Raw genomic sequence first — 23,083 nt, 5'->3', positions numbered from 1 at the left:
CTGGCACCTCACCTAAGTGTCATGTTTAATCATACCCTCACCTCAGGCTTCGTGCCCACTGAGTGGCGCACAGCTACAGTTATCCCACTCCACAAGAGGGGATCCACCTTGGATCCCAGGAGCTACCGCCCCATCAGCCTGACGAGCCTGATCAGCAAGGCCATAGAATGTATTATCATGGAACTTATATACAAAGACATTGGCAACCTTAAAACACTGGACCCCACCCAGTTTGGGTTTGTGAAGGGCCGATCTTGTCTCCTGAACCTTATTGACTTATTCAAATCAGTCTCCAGAGCCGTGGAAGAGGGTAAGGCAGTCCACATAGCCTATCTGGACCTCGCCAAGGCCTTTGACACCATCCCCCACTCTGGAATCATAGATAAACTTACTAAGCTAGGCATTAATCCCTACATCACTCGATGGGTTGCCAACTGGCTTACTGACAGACACCACACTGTAAAAGTAGCTGACTCCAAATCCAGCTCCAGGCAAGTGACAAGTGGAGTACCTCAGGGTTCAGTCCTGGGACCTCTCTTGTTTGGCATCTACTTCTCTGAAGTACAGGCCAACACTAAGGGACTCTGGCTAACAAAGTTCGTAGATGACTGCAAACTGGGAGCTATTATTGAATCCCCAAATGATGTGGATACTCTACAAAAGGGCCTTACAGAAACAGATGCTTGGTGCCAGAGCCATGGGCTCAAGCTCAATGCCAAGAAATGTATAGTTATCCCCTTTGGGAAAAAACATACTAATGAATTATCACATAGGTGGCAGTACACTAAACACTGAAAGTGTGATAAGAGACTTGGGGACACAGGTGGACAGTGGTTTCACCTTCAATAACCACATTGCAACAACAGTCAGGAAATCCTTCTATGTGGCACACCTCATCACTAAGGGCTTTTCATCCAGAAAAAAGGAGGTCACTGTCCCACTGTACTCATCCCTCATTAGACCCATTATAGAATACAACACCCCATTTGGTATGTACTTCTCAAGACATCTGCAACAACTGGAAAGGCCACAGAAATACCTCACTAAAAGAATCACAGGCCTAAAGCAGATGCCCTATGCGGACAGCCTTAAAAAACTCCAGCTATACTCTGTCGCATATCGTCTATTCCGAGGTGATTTCTGCTTAACATACAAGGCCATGTCAAACCCAGAGCTGTTGGACATGCTACACTTAAAGAAATCCCAATCCCTCAGAGCCACATGCTCCAGGGATCTAAATCTTGTCATCACAATAAACAAAACATGCTGGAGGGATAGGTTCCTGACCCAGAGACTTCCCAGACTCTGGAATAGACTGCCCATACATGTCAAGCAGACCGCCTCTTTGGCCCTCTTCAAAAGGAACCTTGATGATTGGATGGGAGAAAGGAAATTCACCCTGGGGATCACGTCAGTTGCCCTGCTATACAGGGGTCCAGGGAAGTAAATAGTGTGGGAAGAAATAGCCAAGGAATTGTTATGGCTTGGCTTGTATAGGCCCTAGGGCCGACAGCCTAGTACCAACCTATGAACAAAAAACTTGTGTTCCTCAATATACAATAAGACAATCATAATTTTGAAACAGATGGTCATGCTCTTAGGGTTTACCTGCCTTACATGAGTATAGCTTTTATCTGCCCTTTAATGAGCATATAATCTACACACGAGCAAAACTAGAAATAGCAGAGTCACAAAATGGACCTTCCATGCTCTAGTGTGAAATGAACTTACCAACAAGACGTTTGGTCTGTGCCATAAACTCCTTGCTCTGTTCTGTCCAGCGTTCCTTTTCACCAGCTAGTCCACTGATCAAACTAGATGCTGTCTGCATTTTATGCCTACAGCGCTCTGCATCTTCTAGCAATGTCTAGAAACACAACAAGAAATAAATACAACAGTAAGCTGACTAAAGTCATGACAGCAAGTACAGTCCATGGAAAACAGAAATGTCAATAGCCCACAGTGGCATCTAGGCAATCAAGCAGACTAAACAATGGCAAGTGTTTTTGCAGGAGGGCCAGACCCCTGCACCCCGCCTCATTCCCTACTAATTATATATACCAACTATGAGATCACACAATCCCCAGGAAAGGGAACATTCCTCTAACAGAGAATTGTCAATCTCTTGCACTTCAACCATCTGTTTCAGTTCATCAAATGGTATCCACCAAACAGATGTCAACTTTGTGATCACTTCATCACAAATAATAGAATTACCACACACATTTGTGATCACTTGATCACAAATAATAGAATTACACACACACACACACACACACACACACACACACACACACACACACACACACACAGGTGTATGTATTTATATATAGATAGTTACATACACTTGCACATGTATATATATATATATATATATATATATATATATATATATATATATGTATATATATATATAAGTATACACACACACACACACACACACACACATATATATATATATATATATATACATACACACATATGTTTATAAATATATATTATATATATAAAACACACACACACACACACACACACACACACACATATATATATATATATATATATATATATATATATATATATATATAAGGGAACCAGCAATATAGTCAACTGTATGGTTAGTCATCAACAATTTAGTTGAGAAACTAATGATTGACAGTACGCAAGAATGAGTATCATCAGGGATGGGGAATATGCCCTTTCCCTTATTACTGTGTAATCCCAGAGTTTAAAGATACAAGTAATAGGGGGAGGGGGGATGCGAAGGTACAGTTTGACTCCTGCAGAAAAAATGTTTTGAACTTGCATGCTCCAAAATTATCTCTCAGATCATGTGTGTTGATGTGTCATGAATCAAGTTCATTAATTTAAGTGCATCAAAATAAACCAGAGCTCCCATACATTTCCCATATCTTTTTTCCTTTACGTTCTAGTAGTAGGTTTTCACATTGATTTCAGTGGGTATTATTACTTTTCTTTGCATGTGCTTTTACTATCCCCCTCTCTGCCAACCATCAAGCAGCTGTCACAGCCACCAATTAATTCTCTTTTTTAATTTCTCCAAGTCTTTTGGGTTTCTAATATCATGATGGGAATGGACCCCATTCCTAAGTCAAAGTACGATTAAAGTTCATGAAATTAGTATTGTTTCACTCTTTGATGTCAGCCAAAAGTGCTCTTTGCAGCACCTGCAATGTGCCCAGTAATGACTCCTAAGGCAATTCGTACGGTGTTACATGAACTGGTAACATATCTAAATACGATTGTAAATTCTATTTTATAAGACCCATTGCTCCTACTACTGTTGGAACTGTCTGGGTAACTTTCTTCCACATGGCTCTCGTTTCTGCCTGCAGATCCAGGTATTTTATGACTTTGTGTCTCTTTGTATGCAAAACACTGTAGTCACTGGGTGTGGCGATTTCAATGATCAATGCTACTTTTGTCATCTTTTCTTGGACCACTATATCCATTTTTCTAGCATCTAACTTTTGAACTGTTGGTATTGGGTGATCCCATGTGATATAAGCTTCATCATTTTCTATGATTCTTTGTGGCTTATGTTTCCAGTGTTTTTCAGCCACCTCAATACCATAATGTTTGCACAATCTCCAGTTTAACAGTCTCACCACATTATTATGCCTTTCAGTATGCAGTCCTTCTGCCATTAGTGCATTGCAACCAGCAACAAGGTGTGTGACTGTTTCCAATTTGGTTTTACAAAGCCTACACATGTCTGTTTCTCTCACATGTTCAATGGACTTTGTAAACAAGCATGTACGTAGCCCACTGTCTTGAGCTGCCAGTATTAACCTTTCATTTCTTGATGTGAAGTCCCCTCTCCTTAACCATTCCTGCGTTCATTCTTGATCAACATGAAGCTCTTCCAGGAGTTTTCAATACTTGCAATTATATTTATGTTTTTTCCACATTTCTTGCCTTCTCATCTGGTCCTTCACCTTATATTCTTTCTTTTGTTTTTTAGCACATTCATTTGCTGCCTGGTTTTTATCTACTTCTGGTTTGATTTCCATTCCTTCTTGACGTCGATATGCTTCTGCTAAATTAGGCCACTCCACTGTGTGACAGCTTATGTCCATTCATTCCATCTGAGGGCAGGAGCCACCAAAACCATTTGTTCTCCTATCATGCAAGAATAAACCATGACACAGCCATGAATGAGACAGCCTTGAGTAGATTTTACTTTAAAAATATATAACCCCTCCCCCAGTGATGATGTAAGAAAGGCATTACCATAGGAATTGCTAATGCTCCCCAAGAAGGAGCGCATGTACTCCCACTCACACCCTGTGACAGCCACCAGAAACTGGCTTGGGTGGCCATGCTCATGCCGCTCCCAGAGCCATAGCATAGCTTCACTGAGAAAAAGGTATGCCTTTCCTGCCTCACCCCATCCTGCATCTTTGAGTGTATGAACCATAAAGCAGACCCTGGTCTTCTGGGTCACAATCAGGCCTTTATCCTTTGTAATACAGAGCCTGGACTTAATCAGCTGCATTATTTGCTTCCAATGCTTCTACCAAATAAAAATGGCATTAGGCAGTTTGTGGACTATTTCATTTTTTATTATTCCCCCAATGGACCATCCTAATGGCTTCACTACCATTATTTAACTGGCTCTTTCATCCTGTCTGGGGCAACAGCCGGGTATCCCTGCCCTAAAAAAAAGCCCTACAATGGATATGTGGCTGCCTCGCCATGCCTCATTAACTCATTTGTTCAACCTGTTGTGAAAGTCAGGTGGTAGGGAACAGGCCAGTTTAATGGTCTTGTAGGGCAGCCTATCCCTTCGACTAGCTTCTCCTTCAAGTTGCTCTTCAAGCTTCATTTCTGTTGCTTCCTACTGCGAGAATAACTCTTTATGCTCTAATGGCCATGTTGTAATACATAAAAGTGGCACATGTTCACAGACTTATGCTTCACAGGTGTAAAACCTAGCATTCCCCTTAGGTGTCACACAAATGGTGTGCAAAAGCCACCTCCCTCACCCAAAGATGCTTGAGCCAACAATGGCCACTCACTCCCATACTCCCCTGCCAGTTCAGTCAGCTGCTCAAGCCACTAATCAAATTTGGATCACCTGGGTTGTAGTCATGGGTTTATATAACAATGGAGCTGGCATATTTTTTTGATGTTTTTAAGAATAGCGTCTCTCTGAGTGGTTTTGTACTCTAGAAATAAGGTAATTATTTGGTAGTGTTAGTTAACTTTATATGTATTTTATTAGAATAGTGAAGATTATAGAATTTCTTACATTTATAGTTATGCTATATTTTTTTAGTCAATTTAGATTGTTAGAATCATGTCCATTTTGTTGGTAATACTATTTTTCCAGGCTGTCTCATTGAAGTCCATGTTTATTTTATTTTAGAATTTTTGTTCAAATATAAGCAAGTTGCACTCCTGAGTATGTCATTCTTTGCATGAGTTGTCAAATTGAGGTATTTTTCTGTCTGTGTTAATGGTAGGTGCTGTAAGATCTTTAGTAGCCTGGCTAGCTCAGATGGTAGAACATGAAACTCTTAATCTAAGGGTCATGGGTTTCAGCCCACTTTGAGCCTGGGGTTGGTAAATGGTTAAGGTGTTTACCTCACAGACGCAAGGCACAGGATTTGATTCTCACCTTTAGAAGAGAAACTGGAAATGCTTAAAATGGCCCACAAGGACAGCTAGCCTAGTATTTACCTATGAACCTATGGACATATCCACCCACCCACACACTTTGGTAACTCCTCCTTCCTAGCTGCTGATTCTGCTGCAACTAAAAAGTGTTTTATCAGTTGTTCAAGGCACAAGAATTGTACAGATAATATGAGGTAGCACTGATGCATTCAGCTATAATTTTATTTCAGTTCAGCACTGCTGCAACAATTCAAAAAGTTTTATAAAAAATATAGAAAGATGCATATTGTTAAATTTTACATGTATATGGGGAACCATTCTCTGCATATATATTCAAGTTGCTAAATTGTTTCTTGATGACATATAACACACTCATATATACTGCCTTGGTGTCTTTATAGTCTCACACATATTACTTCAATCATATGATGTGTCCTGTTGCCAGTACTTGTTTCAGATTGTTAATTTATTCAGTTCATATAGCGAGTATTTGACTACTTAAGTATACAAGCATCAGCAAGTCTTCCTTAAGAAGTCATCCAATTAAGGGGGATAACAAGGCACACACTGTAGTAGAAGCATCTCAGCTTTTTCATTTAGTGTATTTTTATATATTTTCATAACAAAGACATTTGCAATTCAAAAGCAGTGAGCAGTACTGAGCTGACTTTGTCATACCACAACCATTTATGCAAAATGTTGCCTCTTCACATAATGGGATGGTTCTCTCTTACTGAATGCTGAATTCATATTTTGACACTACCACTCACAAAGCAAAATTTTTAGACCAAGGTAAGGAAGCACAATAACCAATATGACACTGATACTACAGGCTAATAAGCTGGTTATCAACCTCCAAAATAAAAAATGAATGACATTCGGTATGGCAGGCCACAATGCAACTTTCATTTCATTCAAGAGTAAGTAACATGAGACATGCACAAGTAGTGAACACAGAATAACCTGTTTCTCTCTCATGGCATTGTCATATTCAGCTTGTACTATGTCAAGTTCAGCCTGTTTGGCATCCAGTTCTGCCTGTGCTTTCTGTAGATCTTCCATAGCAATGGTAAGTCGATTCTCCTGGATGACTAAGTTTGCCTAGAATACAATTAATTACGAAATATTATGACTGAACACAGATAAATAACACATTTTAATTGTAAATTTAAAACATGTACAGTCACACCTAGTACTCTACAAAATAAATACAAAGCATTTATTTTACTACTTATGCATAATTTACATTTTCTTACATACAGGACATGGTAACATATTTCGTTTGTAGAGGGTGTCCCATTTGGATTATTGGAAGTCCTTGTTAAAAATGCAGAATATAGCTGAGGAAGTTATTTATTTGTCTTAAAGGTTTTCCATTTTAAAGTGAATCTTCTGCAAAGATCAGTTCATGATCAGTATCAGTGAAGTCATTTATCAAATGAGTGAGGTTTTAAACATAAATGGACTGCAAATAACTCAATAAAATTGTGCCTAGTAAATGATGCACATTATACAGTACAAAAATGCTGCTACTTTGCTACTTCTGGATTATATTTTTTTGTTTAGATATTAGTATTAGAGTTAATAAACAACAGTCATGCTTGTACCTTCTATTATGCTCCCAATATTACAGTACAAAGGGGTGAGGAAAGAGGTTAAAATATCCTACCTAGTTAAATATACTAGTTCAAGTTTATTATACTGCTTAAATTCCTAAGCATTTAACAAAACAAAACTCAAATAATAACTAATGACAACTGCAATACTACAATGAATAACTGATTAATACAATGAAATAAATCTGTAGTGAGAGATTCATGTAGACATATAATACAGAGTGGCAAGTAACAAGCAGCTATATGTATAATAAGGAATATACTATTATAGGATTAAAAGTCTCACTGTGTCAGAAGCAGGGAGTATTTATATTAATTGCTAAAGGAGCTCCAATAGTGATAGAAAAGGAAAAAAGATGATAATGGTAGATTTAGGGGTAGTAAGGGGCTACTGGCAAGGGAGGAGAATTACGCTGGCATGCATTTATATTCAACCTAAAACTGCTATTAAGGGGTTTAAATAAATTTGGAGAGAAATAATCAGCTTTCCACAGGGAATATTACTTATAGGTGGGAGAACGGAACTTAATTTACAACACTGAGGATATATCTGGGGGAACTAGAAGGGAAAATATAGCAAAAGAGGATAGATTTCTGATGAAATTTATGAAAATATTTCGTACGCAAGAAGTGAATCCAGCAGTAGGAACTCAGAGATAATTTATAAATTATTCCCCAAGGTACAATAACTGGGCTAATCTAGACACAAATTATATTTCACAGGAACGTGGGCACTTTATTGAAAGCTTCGATATACATCAAATAACTATATCAGATCATACACAAATAACTAAGATAATGCAGGGCAATTAAGTAAAAATGAAACAATGGTGATTCCCCACCTAACTGTTAAAAAGAATGGAATTAAAGGAATTGGCAGTGGAAATTATTCAAGAGTTACTAGGGAAGACAGAAACTTCTTCAGAAGTTATAGTTAGTGAGTGGGATAAAATAAAAGCAGAGTTTAAAAACAGGTTAGAAATAAAAGAAAAAGAAATATGGTTAAAAAGTAACAGGAATTATTTAGAGTGGCTGACAAAGAATGAAGTATTACAGAATAAGTGAAATCTCGCAGAACAAGAACAGGCGCAAATGCAGAGTGCTAAAGAGAAAATAAAGGAGTAGCTGAATAATACACATTATGTTAGAAAGATTGCTGTTGTGCAATTGTTTTTGATAACTCCAGCAACGTTTAGCACAACAATTTAGGCAACAAAAGGTAGGAAGGGCTGTTGCCAAACTTAGGAGCCTACAACAAGAAAAATAACCTGAGATCCTGTAGAGGTATTACAGATATTTCAGAAATTTTATGAAATTTTTTACAAAACAGAGAAATGCAGAGATCAAGAAAATGCACAAATGGAAATAATTATGGAAGACTTAAGTATGCCAAGGTGAGAGGTAGATGATGCTCCAAAATTAACAGTTAAGATAGGAGAAGATGAGATAAAAACTGTGATGTATAATCAATCTACAAGACACTCTCCAGGAATAGATAGTATTCCTGTAGAAGTTTGGAAGCTAAGAGGGAGGAAAGTGATGAAGATCTGGAAAGTTTTATTTAACAGCATTTTAAAAGAAGGGTAATACTTTAAGATCAGTTTAATCTAGAACAGGTACTGCTGTTAAAAAAGGAACAATTAGTAAGGTATATATCAGACCCAGCTTCATAAAGGCACTTTTTAATTTTAAACCATGATAATAAAGAGTTTGTCTATAATAGCTAAAAGAATGGCAAAGGTGTTGCCAAAACTGATAGATATGGATCAGTGTTGTTTTGTGGAGGGAAGGCAAACATTTGGCAACATTAACAACAATGATAATCCAGAGGGATGCAGAATGTGAGAAAGTACCACTGATGTGGTGAGTCTTAATGCAGAGAAAGCATTCAACAGAGGAAGCTAGGATTTTATGAGTAGGGCAATGGAAGTATTTGTACTCCCTGATTCAATAACAAAGTTAATTAGGAGGATATATGACGGATTGGAGGCAAAAAGTTTAAGTGAGAGAGTTTCTTTCTGACAACTTGTGTTTGACCAAAGGAACCAGGCAAGGGTGTTCTCTTTCTCCTTCTCCTTTGTTATTTATCCCATATTTAGAGCCACTGACAAAGAAAATAGGGGACTCATAAACTCAAGGACATAACTGGGATAGTAATCAAGAAAAGTTGGCTTTATTTGCAGACGATATTACTTTGTACCTGATAAAACCAGAAAGGACATTTCAGTGTTGTGGAACATTTTGAGACAGTTTCAAGACTTTTCAGGATATAAAATTAATGAAAATAAAAAAGGCTCTAGCTGTAAACTATGTACCCACTTATAAACTTGTTCAGCAATATCCATATTTATGGGAACACAACAAAATGAAGAATTCAGGAGTATTTATTAAAAAGGATTCTGTTATAGCAGCTAAGGATATGTGTGACAAGACTAAAAAGATAATACCAAACCTGAGAACCTGGAAGCTCTTGTTTGTGGATATGGACAGCAAGATATAAGCTGTGAAAATGTTTTTAGTCACTTTAATTTTATAAAAAGGTCAGGCTGAATAATACTGATGAACAATAATTAATAAAGAGTTGAAGGAATGAATCTGGGAGGGGAAGTGGGCAAGGCACAAGTGGGATAAGCCAATCCTTCCAATAGAATAAGGTGGTTTGAGGGATATTTTAGAGCACACACTTAAGGCTCATATAGATAAACACAAGCAGAAAGCTATAATTCAAAGTGGGAAGGGACAAAAGGGAATGAAGGGGATTCAAGAAATAAGAAGACAGTGGGATTTTGGATGCAGATTCTTATGGAGAATAACAACCACTATTATATAATATAATATTATATTCATAAAGTAGCAAAAAATATTCTAAGAACTAAGCCAACACGAGAATGGCGAAAGGAGATTTTGCTGAGAAGGATGACTGCAAATAGGGGTACAGAGAAGAGGAAAGAAGGGGCTGGAATTTATTGAGAAAACTGGCAAAAGGAACAAGGGTATTAGGTGCAAATAACTAGAGAAGGAAAGGTAAAAGAATGGGAGAAAGCCAACAAGATATTGGGACTGAAGGCTAGAGACTGCCTTCCCTTTCAGAGATTAATATCCGGTACACGCAAAAAGAAAGAGACAGAGGAATCCTACATGAAATACCTGCTATTGTAGAGTTTTCAGTTGAATCTAGAACAGGTACTGCTGTTAAAAAGGGACAATTAGTAAGGTATATAAAATATTGCCCAATAACTATAGGAATCAATCAGAGGAGATTGGGAAGAGAGACTGGATAAGCAATTCATAAGAAAACTATGGTATGACATATGTATGGCTCCCAAATATGCAACAAAGTCTAGAGGTTCCAGGATTTTAGCTTGGAAGTACTTGCACAGGTACTTTTATACTCCAAGCAGACTCCAAAGAATTTTTCCTCGGGTAAATGCTAAATGGTAGAGGTATGCTAGGAAAGAAAGAGGTATCTGGAAACATATGTTCTATGACAATATAATAACAGCTATGAATGAAAAATCGTGCTGTGACATAATTTATGTACATTTAACTACAGCATGTGACAGGGCCATACACAAAACAGTGATCAATAAATTAGTACAACTAGGTATTGATGTACTCTTGATAAGATGGACAGCTGCATGGCTTACAAATAGGACATGGCAAATATCATACAGCAACTGGACAGGTGAAATCCTTGGTTGCAGTCAGGGTGTCCAACAGGGCTCTGTCCTAGGCCCTTACTTGTTTAGATTGCATCTTTCAAACATAACTTTTTCATCTGAGGTGTTCTACAGTCTATATGCAGACAACCTGAAATTGGGTAAACTGATTACATGTGTTACAGATAAGGCATGTCTGCAAAGTAACTTGACTAAATTGACCATTTGGACACAGGAGAATAATATGCTGATAAATACATAAAAAACTAAGCATTTGAGATTTGGGAGACATAAATTGAAAGGCTATTCTGCAAAGGAAGTATGACCTGGCTCCTCCTTGCTTGTTGATGCACCACATGGCTGTGGTATTGTCTATAACAACTTGAAGAGATCACAGGGACGAAAGATGATTCAGAGTTGATCAGGGTGAGCATCTCTCTTATATTTATGTACTTGCAACTGTTCATGGTGTCTTACACACCCTGTACTTTTATCCCTCCTAAAACTGTTCCACAGCAAAGTCTGAGGCACCTATGGTGACTGACCACTTTGGAATAAGGATGGACAAGGGGAGATCTGGCTTTAAGGATAGTTGCTATCTCCACCAAGTGATTTCTCTTCTGACAACCCCAGCACTGGGATTTGAAAAGAAAAAGACTATTGGTACTTAGGCCAAAAGAACTTCAAATACCATTGTACCTTGCTCATGTGGAATCTTATCACAGGTATGATGAGAACCATAGATGCCATGACACCCAAATTCCTGAGGTATTCTTTCACAGTGACCTAAGTCTGAGAGAAAAACTTTAGAAACAGATATAGATAAAGATTCATGTTTTCCTATGGAATAAAAGCTCTTTGAAATGAGGTGTCTAGCTGGCACCCTAAGAATACAATCTTGTGTGATAAGAGTCAAAAAAGACTTTTGACTGTTGTCTTTTAATCCCAGCTTGTGTAAGAGATCTATCACCCAAGTGAGAAATTCATAACACTTTGAAAAAGACTCTGAAAAGATAACAAAGAGGTTTAAATATAGAAAAATGTGGATACCCTGGAACTCGACAACTTGTGGACACTCTTGGTGCAGTAGATGGTCCACAGGATAAAACAGAGGACTGAAAATGTGATCCAGACACAGAAAACTTGATAAACACCTGAATTCTGGATGAACAGGGATGTGATGATAAGCATCATTTAAATCTAGTGCTACCAGGAAACTTGAATGAGGAAGGTGTGGTAACAGGCTGTGAAGTGACTGCAGAAATTGTCTGCAAGCATTTTCTTGCCTTGGTACTAAAAACATCCATCTTTCCCTCTCCTTCACAGATGGGGAAAGAGGAACTGGTTCTATCACTCCCTGGTACAGCATGTGATGAACGACAGGTGGAAATAAGAGAGTCAGGTCTGGTCTGGTGGATGTGGAATTACTCCTTAGAAAACAGGAATTTCCTCCCACAGCCATCTGTAACATTGATGAATGATCTTCGGAACCCATTTGTCTGAAACTATCTGTTGACCAAAACAAAAGTGGAGATTTAGACTTTCTAGAAGGGAAATGACTTGTTTGACTGCCCTTGGTTTTGGGAGGTTCCAGAATTCTTTTTGGGCACCCCTTGCCCTTTCTTATTAAATGTCTGTTTACCTGCATTTTGTTGAAACTGTTTATTTTGTTTTTTCAAAACTGGATGAGGGGTGACAGAATCCCTTAGAAAATCAGCTTACCCCTTTCATCACACTTTTTGATCATCTCTGCAGCAGATGGATGAAAAAACAAATCTCTATCCAAAGGAGAATTTAAAATTTCATTTTAACATAATCTGTGATGTTCTAACAATGCAGCCAGTGGCTACAGCCCTGGAAGAAATACCACCTGAGTCATACACACCGCGAATAATGAGTAGTAACTTGTACAATTGAAGAAACTAAATTATTTAAAGTAGATTTTATCCTCATAAGAAGAGACTACAGACAAACCATTCCTCATACTTTCACAGTTAGTCAAAACAAACATTGATATACGAGTCAGACAATTCAAATTTCTGAAAATCAAAGTTGCAGAAGCATACACTTTTTCACACATTTATCCATCAACTTCCCATCCTTATTGGAAAGAGTAGGATTGGAATTAACTAAATGCTTAGCAGCAGTAGGATTAACTAAAGCTATAGCTGCTGGGTCAGGTTTTGGAGGAATGTGTAAAAACCTAAAAGACTGAGGAACTTTACACATTCTGTCTGCATTTTTTAGGGGTAGCTGGCTGACTATCAGAAAAATTGTTGCCAGTAGCACACAGACATCCTCCAAAGCTGACAGAACTAGAGGAATGGGTGGAGTTTCTGGAAATTCCTTCTGTAGCAACACATAGTGTTTTCTGAGGGACTGACATACCTCAGCATTCTACCACTGAAAACACCAGCACATTCTGGAAGTAGTCTCAGAGAAAGAGAAACCCCCAGAAGAAGAATAAGAAACCTAGCTATCCTCAGAGTCTGAGTCATTAATCGGAGGAGAAAACTCTGTATATGTCCTTTCATCTTACTGTCCAGGTTCAGAATCTTGAATCTCTTCAGTAAAAGAGGTTCCATCTTTCTTTTAACAGAAACTGTTTCATAATAAGTATCAAAAGCCTGAATTAAACCCTAAGCCAGACCCAGTAAACTACTTCAGTCTAAGGAAATTTGAGGAGGAATATATATATATATATATATATATATATATATACATGTTTAGTTTTCTGCTTCTTTTTCACAGGAAAAGTGAGGCCAACAGTGTTATTAACCACAGCACCAGCTTCACCAGGGATGGGTACAACATTCTGACAAAACAGGGAAGCCTTTCCTGTTCCCTTTCCCAGGATGAAAAAGAGTAGCTATTCCTTACCCACTGATGGGACTCCAACAGCTGCAGAGGACATGGTTAACCCCTGGTCCATAGTGACTGTACGTGCTGCAACAGACAGACCCAGGGTAAAAGATGAGTGTTCTGAGGTAGAACTAACAGCCACAGCAGAGTCACCCACTATTTCCTTAAGTTTTTTTTTTTTTTTTTTTTGTGGCTGGAAGAACTGACCATAGGACTGGCACTTTGCTCTATATTCAAGCTGCAAATGGTGCCTCTTTCCTGGGGAAAATAAGCAGCAAACAGCAAGCAGAAAAAGCCAGTAAAACTTAAGTCTTTATACGTCACTTTTCCCCATAAAAATACAGTAAAAAGAACTTTAAAACAATTTACCAGCTCCAAAAAGTAAAATAAACACAATTTTTTCCATAGAGAAAATGGTTCTCAATTACTTTAAACAACTTTTACATGGACTATTAATATATATTCAAGAATAATATTCATCTAGTCTGACATGATGTAATAATTTAAAACATTGTAGTAGCAGTTTTATATAAGGACTTAATATAGAAAAAAAACTAACATAATTAAGTTAAAAAAGTTGGTGAAAATAGTTGTGTGGAGGAGAGAAACATAAAAAATAAGCAATATATAGGTTAAAAAGTTAGTGAAGTAGTTGAGAGGTGAAGACAAAATAAATATATATACAGAATATGGTATATTTGAATATATGCTAAAGGAAGACAAACTAGTTGGAAGGCATATGAATATATTTTCAGTGTGCAAGTACTTGTTATTTCATGACTATATTCTTCAAAAGAGAAATAAAGTTAAAAGCTATGATTGCTTTAGAATGTTAACTGGAAGAAGAATCTATAATAAAGCGAGAGAGATAAAAGAGTAGGAAGCTATCAAAGAAATGGAAGAGTATCTGGAAAATTAGAAGGTAGGACAAGTATATAAGAAGGAGTCATTTTGTTCGTAACTATGTTTAGTGCATGAGCAGGTTCACGTTTTTACTAAGAAATTATTTTAATGCATGTTTGAAGAAGATTGTTGGGGTTTAATATGAGATAGGTAGGAAGGTTGTTCCAAGCTTTAGCAAATGAATAGAAGTATAGGCTCTTACCAACAGATTTGTTAGGTTTATGCAGCAGGAGAAGAGACTATAGGTTTGAAGAAGTGAGGCTAGAGTAGGGCAGTCAGTAGGTTAGTAGATAATGCTATGAGTGGTTGTAAGTTGTATATAAGTAAGGTGTTGTGGTAGCTCTAGCCATTTCAGAGATTGAAGTGGAATACAGTGATGGGTAAGAAATGTAAAATTAGTAGCAAATGAAACTATTTTTCTGTATCAGGCTTCAAATCTTGTTTGTAGTGAGATATGTATATTGGTGAGAATTGGAGCTCTATAGAGGACTGAAGGTGAGAGGTAAGTATTGGCTAGTACAGTTCTGTTAGATGTATTTTGACATATTTATACCTACGCAGCATTCCTAGTTTCTGACATTTTTAATATTATTTTTAATATGAAGATCAAATTTAAAGTTTCCATCTAGTGTCACACTCAAGAGTTTTGTATATGGGCAACTCCTATTACAATATTATTTTGGGAGTTGATTTTAAAATTTGATCAGTTAGCATAATATGTTTTGGAGTGAAGAGGATGAGTTTGGTCTTTTTAGGGTTGAGTAAGAGATGGGAATCATTAAGCCATGTTTTCAGAGAGAATACTGTTTTTTGGGTTATTTGCTGTAGGGGGACAGGTTGTTTGTGGTGCAGATAATGGCAGTCATCTGCATATTGAATTAAAGTGCTCTGACTGGAGACAGTATGAATTAATAAATATACTGAAGAGAAAGAGGTCAAGGACAGAGCCTTGGGGGACACAATATAAGATTGGTAAGTAAGGTGAGAGGGAGTATTCCCATCTGGCAGATTGCTGTCTGTTGGCTAAGTAGCTAGAAAGCCAATTGACAGAGGAAGTGGAAAGACCATGTTTAAAGAGATATGTAGAAGTTTAAAATGGAAGACAGTGTCAAAAGCTTTAGAGAGGCCTATAAATGATGAAGAAACAATTTTGCTGGAATCTCTAGCACTGTTTACAGTGTCCATGAAAGAGAGTTGAGCAGGTGTGGTAGTATGTGCTGGCCTAAAACCATGCTGAGTACAGGTGAGAAGTGAACTTAGAAGGTATTTGAGGAGTTGCTGATTGACACACTCCTCTAATACTTTAGAGAAAGGAGAAAGAATGGCAACAGGCTGAAAGTTTGATACCTTGATGGACTTATCTCCTATATGAAATGGAATGATGCAAGGCTTCTTCCAATTTTTTGGAACACAGGCTTCCTTAATTGATCTATCAATGAGAATTCTAACCAGATAAGTTGTGGCATCTGCAGTTACTTTAAGCTATTCAGCTGAGGTTGGTTTCAGCTTATGCAAGAGTTTTTTTATGTGACTGGTAGCAGAATATATTTCTGAACATTTGTGTAGTCTAGAATGGATTCAGTTTGAAGACAGGATGGATGGCTATTAGAGTATGTGTACAGAAAGGGAGGTGCAGTGGGAGTAATATTTGGAGAGTACTGAGTTGAGAATGTGTGTAGGTTGGAGATGGATTGGGTTAGGGCTGCTATACTGTCAATGAAATATGTATTAGAAATAGTGGAAGTCTGCTGAGGTGTTTTATCAGGATGTGGGTTTGAATTACTTTTATTTCCCGGATTGAAGAGTGAATTTATAGTGGACCAGCATTGTTAGTTTTTTTTTATTTTTTTGGCATCTTGGAAGTTAGTATAGTTCTCTTGTAACTTGTTTTTTAACCCGATTGCAGAGATGCCTAAACCTTTGTAGAGCTGAGAAGGTTTTGTTGTTTAATCATATTTCCAAACCTTAATCCTCTATGACATTAGTTCTTTAGCTGGCTTTGTTCATCATGGGCATGGTTGACTTTCACTCTTTTTAAGAGAAAGGGAGCTAAGCTATTTAGAATGTTAAGAAATGTAGACTGGTCTGTCTGTTGATACACTGTAAGAGACTGAGAAAGGAGTGCTGGCTGAATTTAATTTGACGGCTGCAGGTTGTTTTATAGTGATGTTCTTTGGAAACATGGGAAGTATTTCAAACAGTATATGATGGTAGATGGTCACTTAGGCTATTTATGAGGGTGCCAGCTAGGTAAATATAGCTGGGTCTGAGACCAGGATCCAGTCTAAAGTGGAGCCATGGGTGAACTCATATTTAGTTGACGTTGTGATGAGCTAATCTAAAGGGATTTATGCTATTGCTTGGGAAATCTGATGTTAGGTTATACCAGTTAACATTATCATCACCTAAGAAGATGGTTTCATTGGAAATTGTAGTAGATATCCAAGATAGGATATCTCAAGTACAGAAATACTTTGGTCTGGCGGAATATACTGCAATACATAGACATTTTGTAATGTTGACTTTTAAGAGGGTAATAAGTTGTTTAGTATTACATAATTTTGGAATGGGATTTGTGCAAGCAGTAAAACTGAGATGGCTAAGGTAAAACAGTGCAATACAACTAGTTTTGTTATTGCTTCTATCTGCCCTAATTATATTTTAGCTGTGAAGTAATACTTCAGAACCTCTTATATTAGGTTTACACCATATTTCTAGGGCAGCAAGGATGTCAGGTAGATGTTGTACTATCCAGGTTTGGAATTCAGCTGTTTTACTGCAGATACTTCTAAAGTTAATTGTGATGAAGTTGAGAGTTTTAGTACAGGATGTAGTTGTTTGTGGATGAGGCAGACCTGAGTTGAGGTGTAAGTCTCCGAGAAGAGGGATAAGAAAGAAATAAATGTAAAAGTGTTTAATGAATACAGAGTTATTTTTATAAGCTCTGAAACTTGAAAGTGATGGTATTGGAGTTGATATGAAGAAGTTTAACTTTAGATTAATTTAAGATGGCAATGTCAAATACATTTGAGAGATATCTGAACTTCTTGATATATATATATATATATATATATATATATATACACAAATTGGAGACAGGTGGGTATCAGCTGTGAAAGTTGGCAGGGAGAACTACCTCAGCACCTCGAAGTGCACACAGTTGCTGGAAGCTTGGGGGAGGGACGAGCCTACTAAAATAGTAGAAAAAAGTCATTTCTGGTAGTTGTTAAAATTAACAAGAAAAAAACGGGAACTGCGTGTGTAATTCAGTATAAAACCTGACTAAATGCATTCTCAGTGATATCTATTTTAAATTATACAATGACTGGTCATTAACATTCAAAAATGAGCACAATGATTGGTCAGCCCAACCAGTATGCCCATTGTAAATCCAGCATATACCAACAGAAAAAAGTCAGGTCACCCAGACTTTCTTATATTAATATATGCTACAGAAATTCTAGTTTTCTTTAATTTTTAAAAAAATAAACAAACTTAGGAATCTGAAGACATCAAAAGAACAAGAGAGACAGAACAGAGAAAATACAAGGATAATCAGGTATGTTATGCAAAACTAGAAAAAGCTACCTGATTATCCATGTATTTTCCATGTCCCTTAAAAAAAGCAATGGAGATCTTCATTCTCCATTGCTTCCTTTCAACAGCACTGATGTACTGCGTAAATATGGGAACATAAGTCCCATACACACGTGCATTACATCAAGAAAGCCCAATGATACCGGGGAAGAATGTGGAAGACCACCACGGCTCCATTATACAAAGACATTATTTAAGAAAAGTAAGTAACTTTTTTCTTAAATAATATCATTGTATAATAGCAATAAGTCATGGCTGGGTGTGGGTAATGCTGATTTACCCATGGTTGGCTTTGTTTGGTAACTTGGGCAAAACCACACCAGCCATGGGTAAACCCAACATTACCCACACCCAGCCATGGATTATTGCTATAGTATTTAAAATGTACTTTTTTAATACTGGCTCAGGTAAATGACAGTGCTGACAAGTGAAAGAAAAGTGTAAAAAATACTGCTGTTTGACATCTCTGGTTGTAAAAGATTTTTGGGGTGCTCAAAAATAGTATCAGCACCAGTTATTGTAGAGCCCACATTCTGCCTCTCAGTAGTCATCTTGGGATTAGTGTTTCTGTTTTCTCCTGGTGAGAGAAAGAGTGCAGTTACATTATTTCATGGAGACTGCTGGTCACCAGAAAGCTTAATAACTGCTTTATAGGTGACAGCTTAAAATCTGTGCTTATATTCAGATCCTGGTGACAGTAGGAGTAGAGTGCATTGATTCCTGACTCTTTCTGGTTGGAGAGTGAGTGTCTGTGCTTAACATACCTGATTGGTCTGGTTGCTATTCAAGGCATCTACCACAAAAAGGCTACAAGCCTGCAGGGCCTTGCATCATCTGGGAAAAGACTGTGGATCACCAAACAGGCCGTGGCCTGCTTCTCTTCTTGGGATTGGTAATAAAACTAGCTAGTTTTGGCTAGAACTCACCAGTGTTTTAGTTTCAGCACTCAAAACTCTTTCCTTGTGCTCAGCACTTGCTCAGAACTCGTTGTAAGCACTAAATAAACTACAAATTACTACATCACTTGACTTTCCTCACTTGTCAAGAGGAAAACAGTTCTTAGTACTTAAATTAATATGCACCTATCCAGGCATGTCCATGGGTCAGCTCCTGGTGTTTTCTCCTGTTCACCTGATGAATCTGGGCATCTTGGGGCAATGTAGCAATTGCCTCATGTACACGGACATCCCTCTCCTCCTACCATCCAACACTACAACCTGTGAGAGATGCACTCATATAGCCAGACTGGAAGCCAAGCTCTCTCCAGCCAAGACTGGACTAGAGAGTCAAGAGGAGAAGGTTAACACCTGCACCACACCACACTCAACACATAGTCCTTCATAACCCACACTACCAAAACCTACACAGAGAAACACAAAGCACACACCCACATTCATGGAGGCTCTCGATAAAAATCTGCCCAAGCAACAGAGACCTCCCAAGCTGAAACTCAGACAGCCACCACCCCCCAACACTACCCAAATGACACATTGCCCACAAAATCAGTGTGCCACTCAACCTCAGCCTAAAAGGTATAACAACGTACCTAACACGCTAGTCATAGCTGACTCTATAGTCAGGCACACTGATGTCCCACTCACCAGGCTACACAAGAAGAAAGTTACTGTCGGGTGCCAGAATCCGCCACATAACGCATGTACTCAGGTCACTCCACAACAAGTACAATTATGACTCTGTCATTGTCCAGGTTGGTGTAAATGACCTGAGATGTACCTCCCTGGACTACATGAAGAGAGACATAGAGAGCTCTCGGATTTTGTTGCCCAGACAGGTATGCCCTAGCCCTGAGTAGCATCCTGCCATCACCCAGAATGATACCACAGTATAAGGACAAAATTATTGACTTTAACAATTGGCTAAGCTTCTGGTGTCATTCTAAGGGGATCCAGTATCTGTCTGCCTGGGACGACATGGTCAACAGACCACGATGCTTTGCCACACATGGCATACACCTGTCGCCCCTGGGATTCTGGATACTGGCTAAGGCTCTTGCCACCCCTATAGTGCCTTTTTTAGGCATGGTTCAAATGCCAAATTCACCACCATAACAGGCACAACCAAGCAAACTCTGAGGGTAATGTTACTCAATGCTAGAAGTCTAAACCTCAAAATGTATTCACTTGAGGCACTCCTTAAAATGGAGAACATCGACATCTGTGCAGTGACAGAGACCTAGTTCAAGGCTCCAGACAGCACCCCTGCATTACCAGGCTATAATTCATACCACACCTTTCAGCCACCTAACCTGGACTGAAACACTAAACGCGGAGGCGTGTCCATATTCATTAAGGATATCCACACCTCCAGGCTAGTTGCTCAACATAATGCATCCAAAATTATCCAAGTGCAACTAACACTGAGGAAGACTGCAATCCAGGTTGTAGCTTGTTACAGATCCCCCGCCATGCCCCAGAATTCCCACTCTTCATTTCTTAAGATACTGGGCAATATTAAGGTACAACCCAATACCTTAATTATGGGCAATTTCAACTACTCCACCATCAACTGGGAAAACTACTCGTGCACCAACTCATTTGCTCAATGTTTTCTGGAATTCATAAATTCCAACGCCTTGGATCAGCTTGTCCACACCCCCACCAGGGGCAGCAATATCCTGGACCTGGTCCTTACCAATATGGGTAACTGGTGTTCCATAACCAAAATTAAGATGTCAGTGAATGTAAAATACTAAGAAACAATACCACAATTCACTGAAAGCAACCAAATAGAGAACAAGCCGAGTTAAATGATTTATTCAATCCACAAAAACCAAGTAATGCGTGATTAACGCTATAATTATAATTGGCGTTTTCGTAAAAAACTTCATCAGATACACAGACATGAATGCCTTAACCTTGTTTAAATAGTGAGCTAAAAATGATAAAACAGAACACCATTGGACAAACAATTAATTAAATAGCACCAATGAAGAAAACATGAACAATTTGTTAAAAAATAAAACTGTTAAAATCCCTAAAAACCTGTAAATCTAGCTTCTTTAAAAACACAACTGTGTTCATACCTAAAAATGTATATGTGCAATACATAATGCAGTCTTTAACATAAAAAAATTCAATTTACATAAACTATAATATTTAATCAGTTATTGTGAGCTGCCCTCGAGTGATATAAAACATATTTACAATTTGGCAACTCTTAGCTTTAAAACAGGCAGAATGGAAAGCATGTAATTTAGCCCTGGCTGTTGAGTAGCTTCCAACACTATTTGCCAATAAAGCTCACGATATTCTAGTTTAGCTTCCCACATGCCCCCTCTTATTTCCTTAGGTACAACTTCCAAAATGAAAAATGAAAATAATGCCTGATGGCATACTGTCTTATGACGAAAAAGTGCATTATTAAAGTCGCCATGCTTATTTCATATAAGTGTTCATATATACGAGTCTTGAGTTTTCTCTCTGTCTTGCCAATGTAAAAGGATTTACATTCCTTGCACAGGGCAAGACACACAAGTCCACTGGTGTTACAGTTTGAATAATAATTGCTCCTAATATTTCTATTCCTACTTGGAATTTCTATAGAAGAAGCATTGCAAATATAAGTACACTGCGAACATGCACTGCATTTCAAAGTACCAGCCCTTGTGCGGTGGTGTGAATATGTTTGTGATTGTTAAAAAATATAGCTTATTCAAACTGTAACACCAGTGGACTTGTTTATCTTGCCCTGTGCAATGAATGTAAATCCTTTTACATTGGCAAGACAGAGAGAAAACTCAAGACTCGTATATATGAACACTTATATGAAATAAGCATGGTGAACTTAAATAATGCACTTTTTCATCATAAGACAGTATGCCATCAGGCATTATTTTCATTTTTCGTTTTGGAAGTTGTACCTAAGGAAATAAGAGGGGGCATGTGGGAAGCTAAACTAGAATATTGTGAGCTTTATTGGCAAATAGTGTTGGAAGCTACTCAACAGCCAGGGCTAAATTACATGCTTTCCATTCTGCCTGTTTTAAAGCTAAGAGCTGCCAAATTGTAAATATGTTTTATATCACAAGAGGGCAGCATACAATAACTGATTAAATATTATAGTTTATGTAAATTGAATTTTTTTATGTTGAAGACTGCATTATGTATTGCACATATACATTTTTAAGTATGAACACAGTTATGTTTTTAAAGAAGCTAGATTTACAGGTTTTTAGGGATTTTAACAGTTTTATTTTTTAACAAATTGTTCATATTTTCTTCATTGGTGCTATTTAATTAATTAATTGTTCGTCCAATGGTGTTCTGTTTTATCATTTTTAGCTCACTATTTAAGCAAGGTTAAGGCATTCAAGTGTGTGTATCTGAAGAAGTTTTTTATGAAAACACCAATTATAATTATAGCGTTAATCACGCATTACTTGGTTTTTGTGGATTGAATAAATCATTTAACTCGGCTCGTTCTCCATTTTGTTGCTTTCAGTGAATTGTGGTACTGGTATTCCATGCCAGAGGTCAACTCCTTGCTGGTCAGATGCGACCACAAGCTAATCATCCTAGACATCCATATCCCACCCTCCATTAAGGAAACCACCGTCAAAAACTACTCCAAAGCCAACTTCGTGCTTCTTAAGACAAAAGTGGCAAACTTCACGACACCCATGCAGGCGGAAAATAGTGGTATGACTACTGAATCTTACACAAATGCACTGTATAAGCATGGATCGTGCCATCCCCAACAGAACCAAGATGCTATCCTCCAAAAAAGGAAGCCAATCTGGTGGTCCCCTGCCACAAACAAACTCTACAACAGAAGGAAGAAGCT

The 23,083-nt window shown here is 37.9% G+C and overlaps 1 protein-coding gene across 1 annotated transcript in view; it reads right to left on the bottom strand.

Annotated features, from left to right (window-relative positions):
- DNAH5 (dynein axonemal heavy chain 5) overlaps window positions 1–23,083 on the bottom strand; it is a 1,226,896-nt gene that overhangs the window by 552,861 nt on the left and 650,952 nt on the right. The window contains exons 23-24 of the mRNA XM_044065791.1: window positions 6,607–6,744; window positions 1,732–1,867 (exon numbers count right to left, since the gene is read on the bottom strand). Coding sequence (XP_043921726.1) covers window positions 1,732–1,867; window positions 6,607–6,744 — 274 coding nt within the window. The remainder of the gene's footprint in view (window positions 1–1,731; window positions 1,868–6,606; window positions 6,745–23,083) is intronic.

The sequence above is a fragment of the Protopterus annectens genome, chromosome 3.part0 (genome assembly GCF_019279795.1).
Source record: "Protopterus annectens isolate FY-2018-M chromosome 3.part0, PAN1.0, whole genome shotgun sequence".
Taxonomy (NCBI): domain Eukaryota; kingdom Metazoa; phylum Chordata; order Ceratodontiformes; family Protopteridae; genus Protopterus; species Protopterus annectens.
This window is presented reverse-complemented; position numbering and strand designations above follow the sequence as displayed.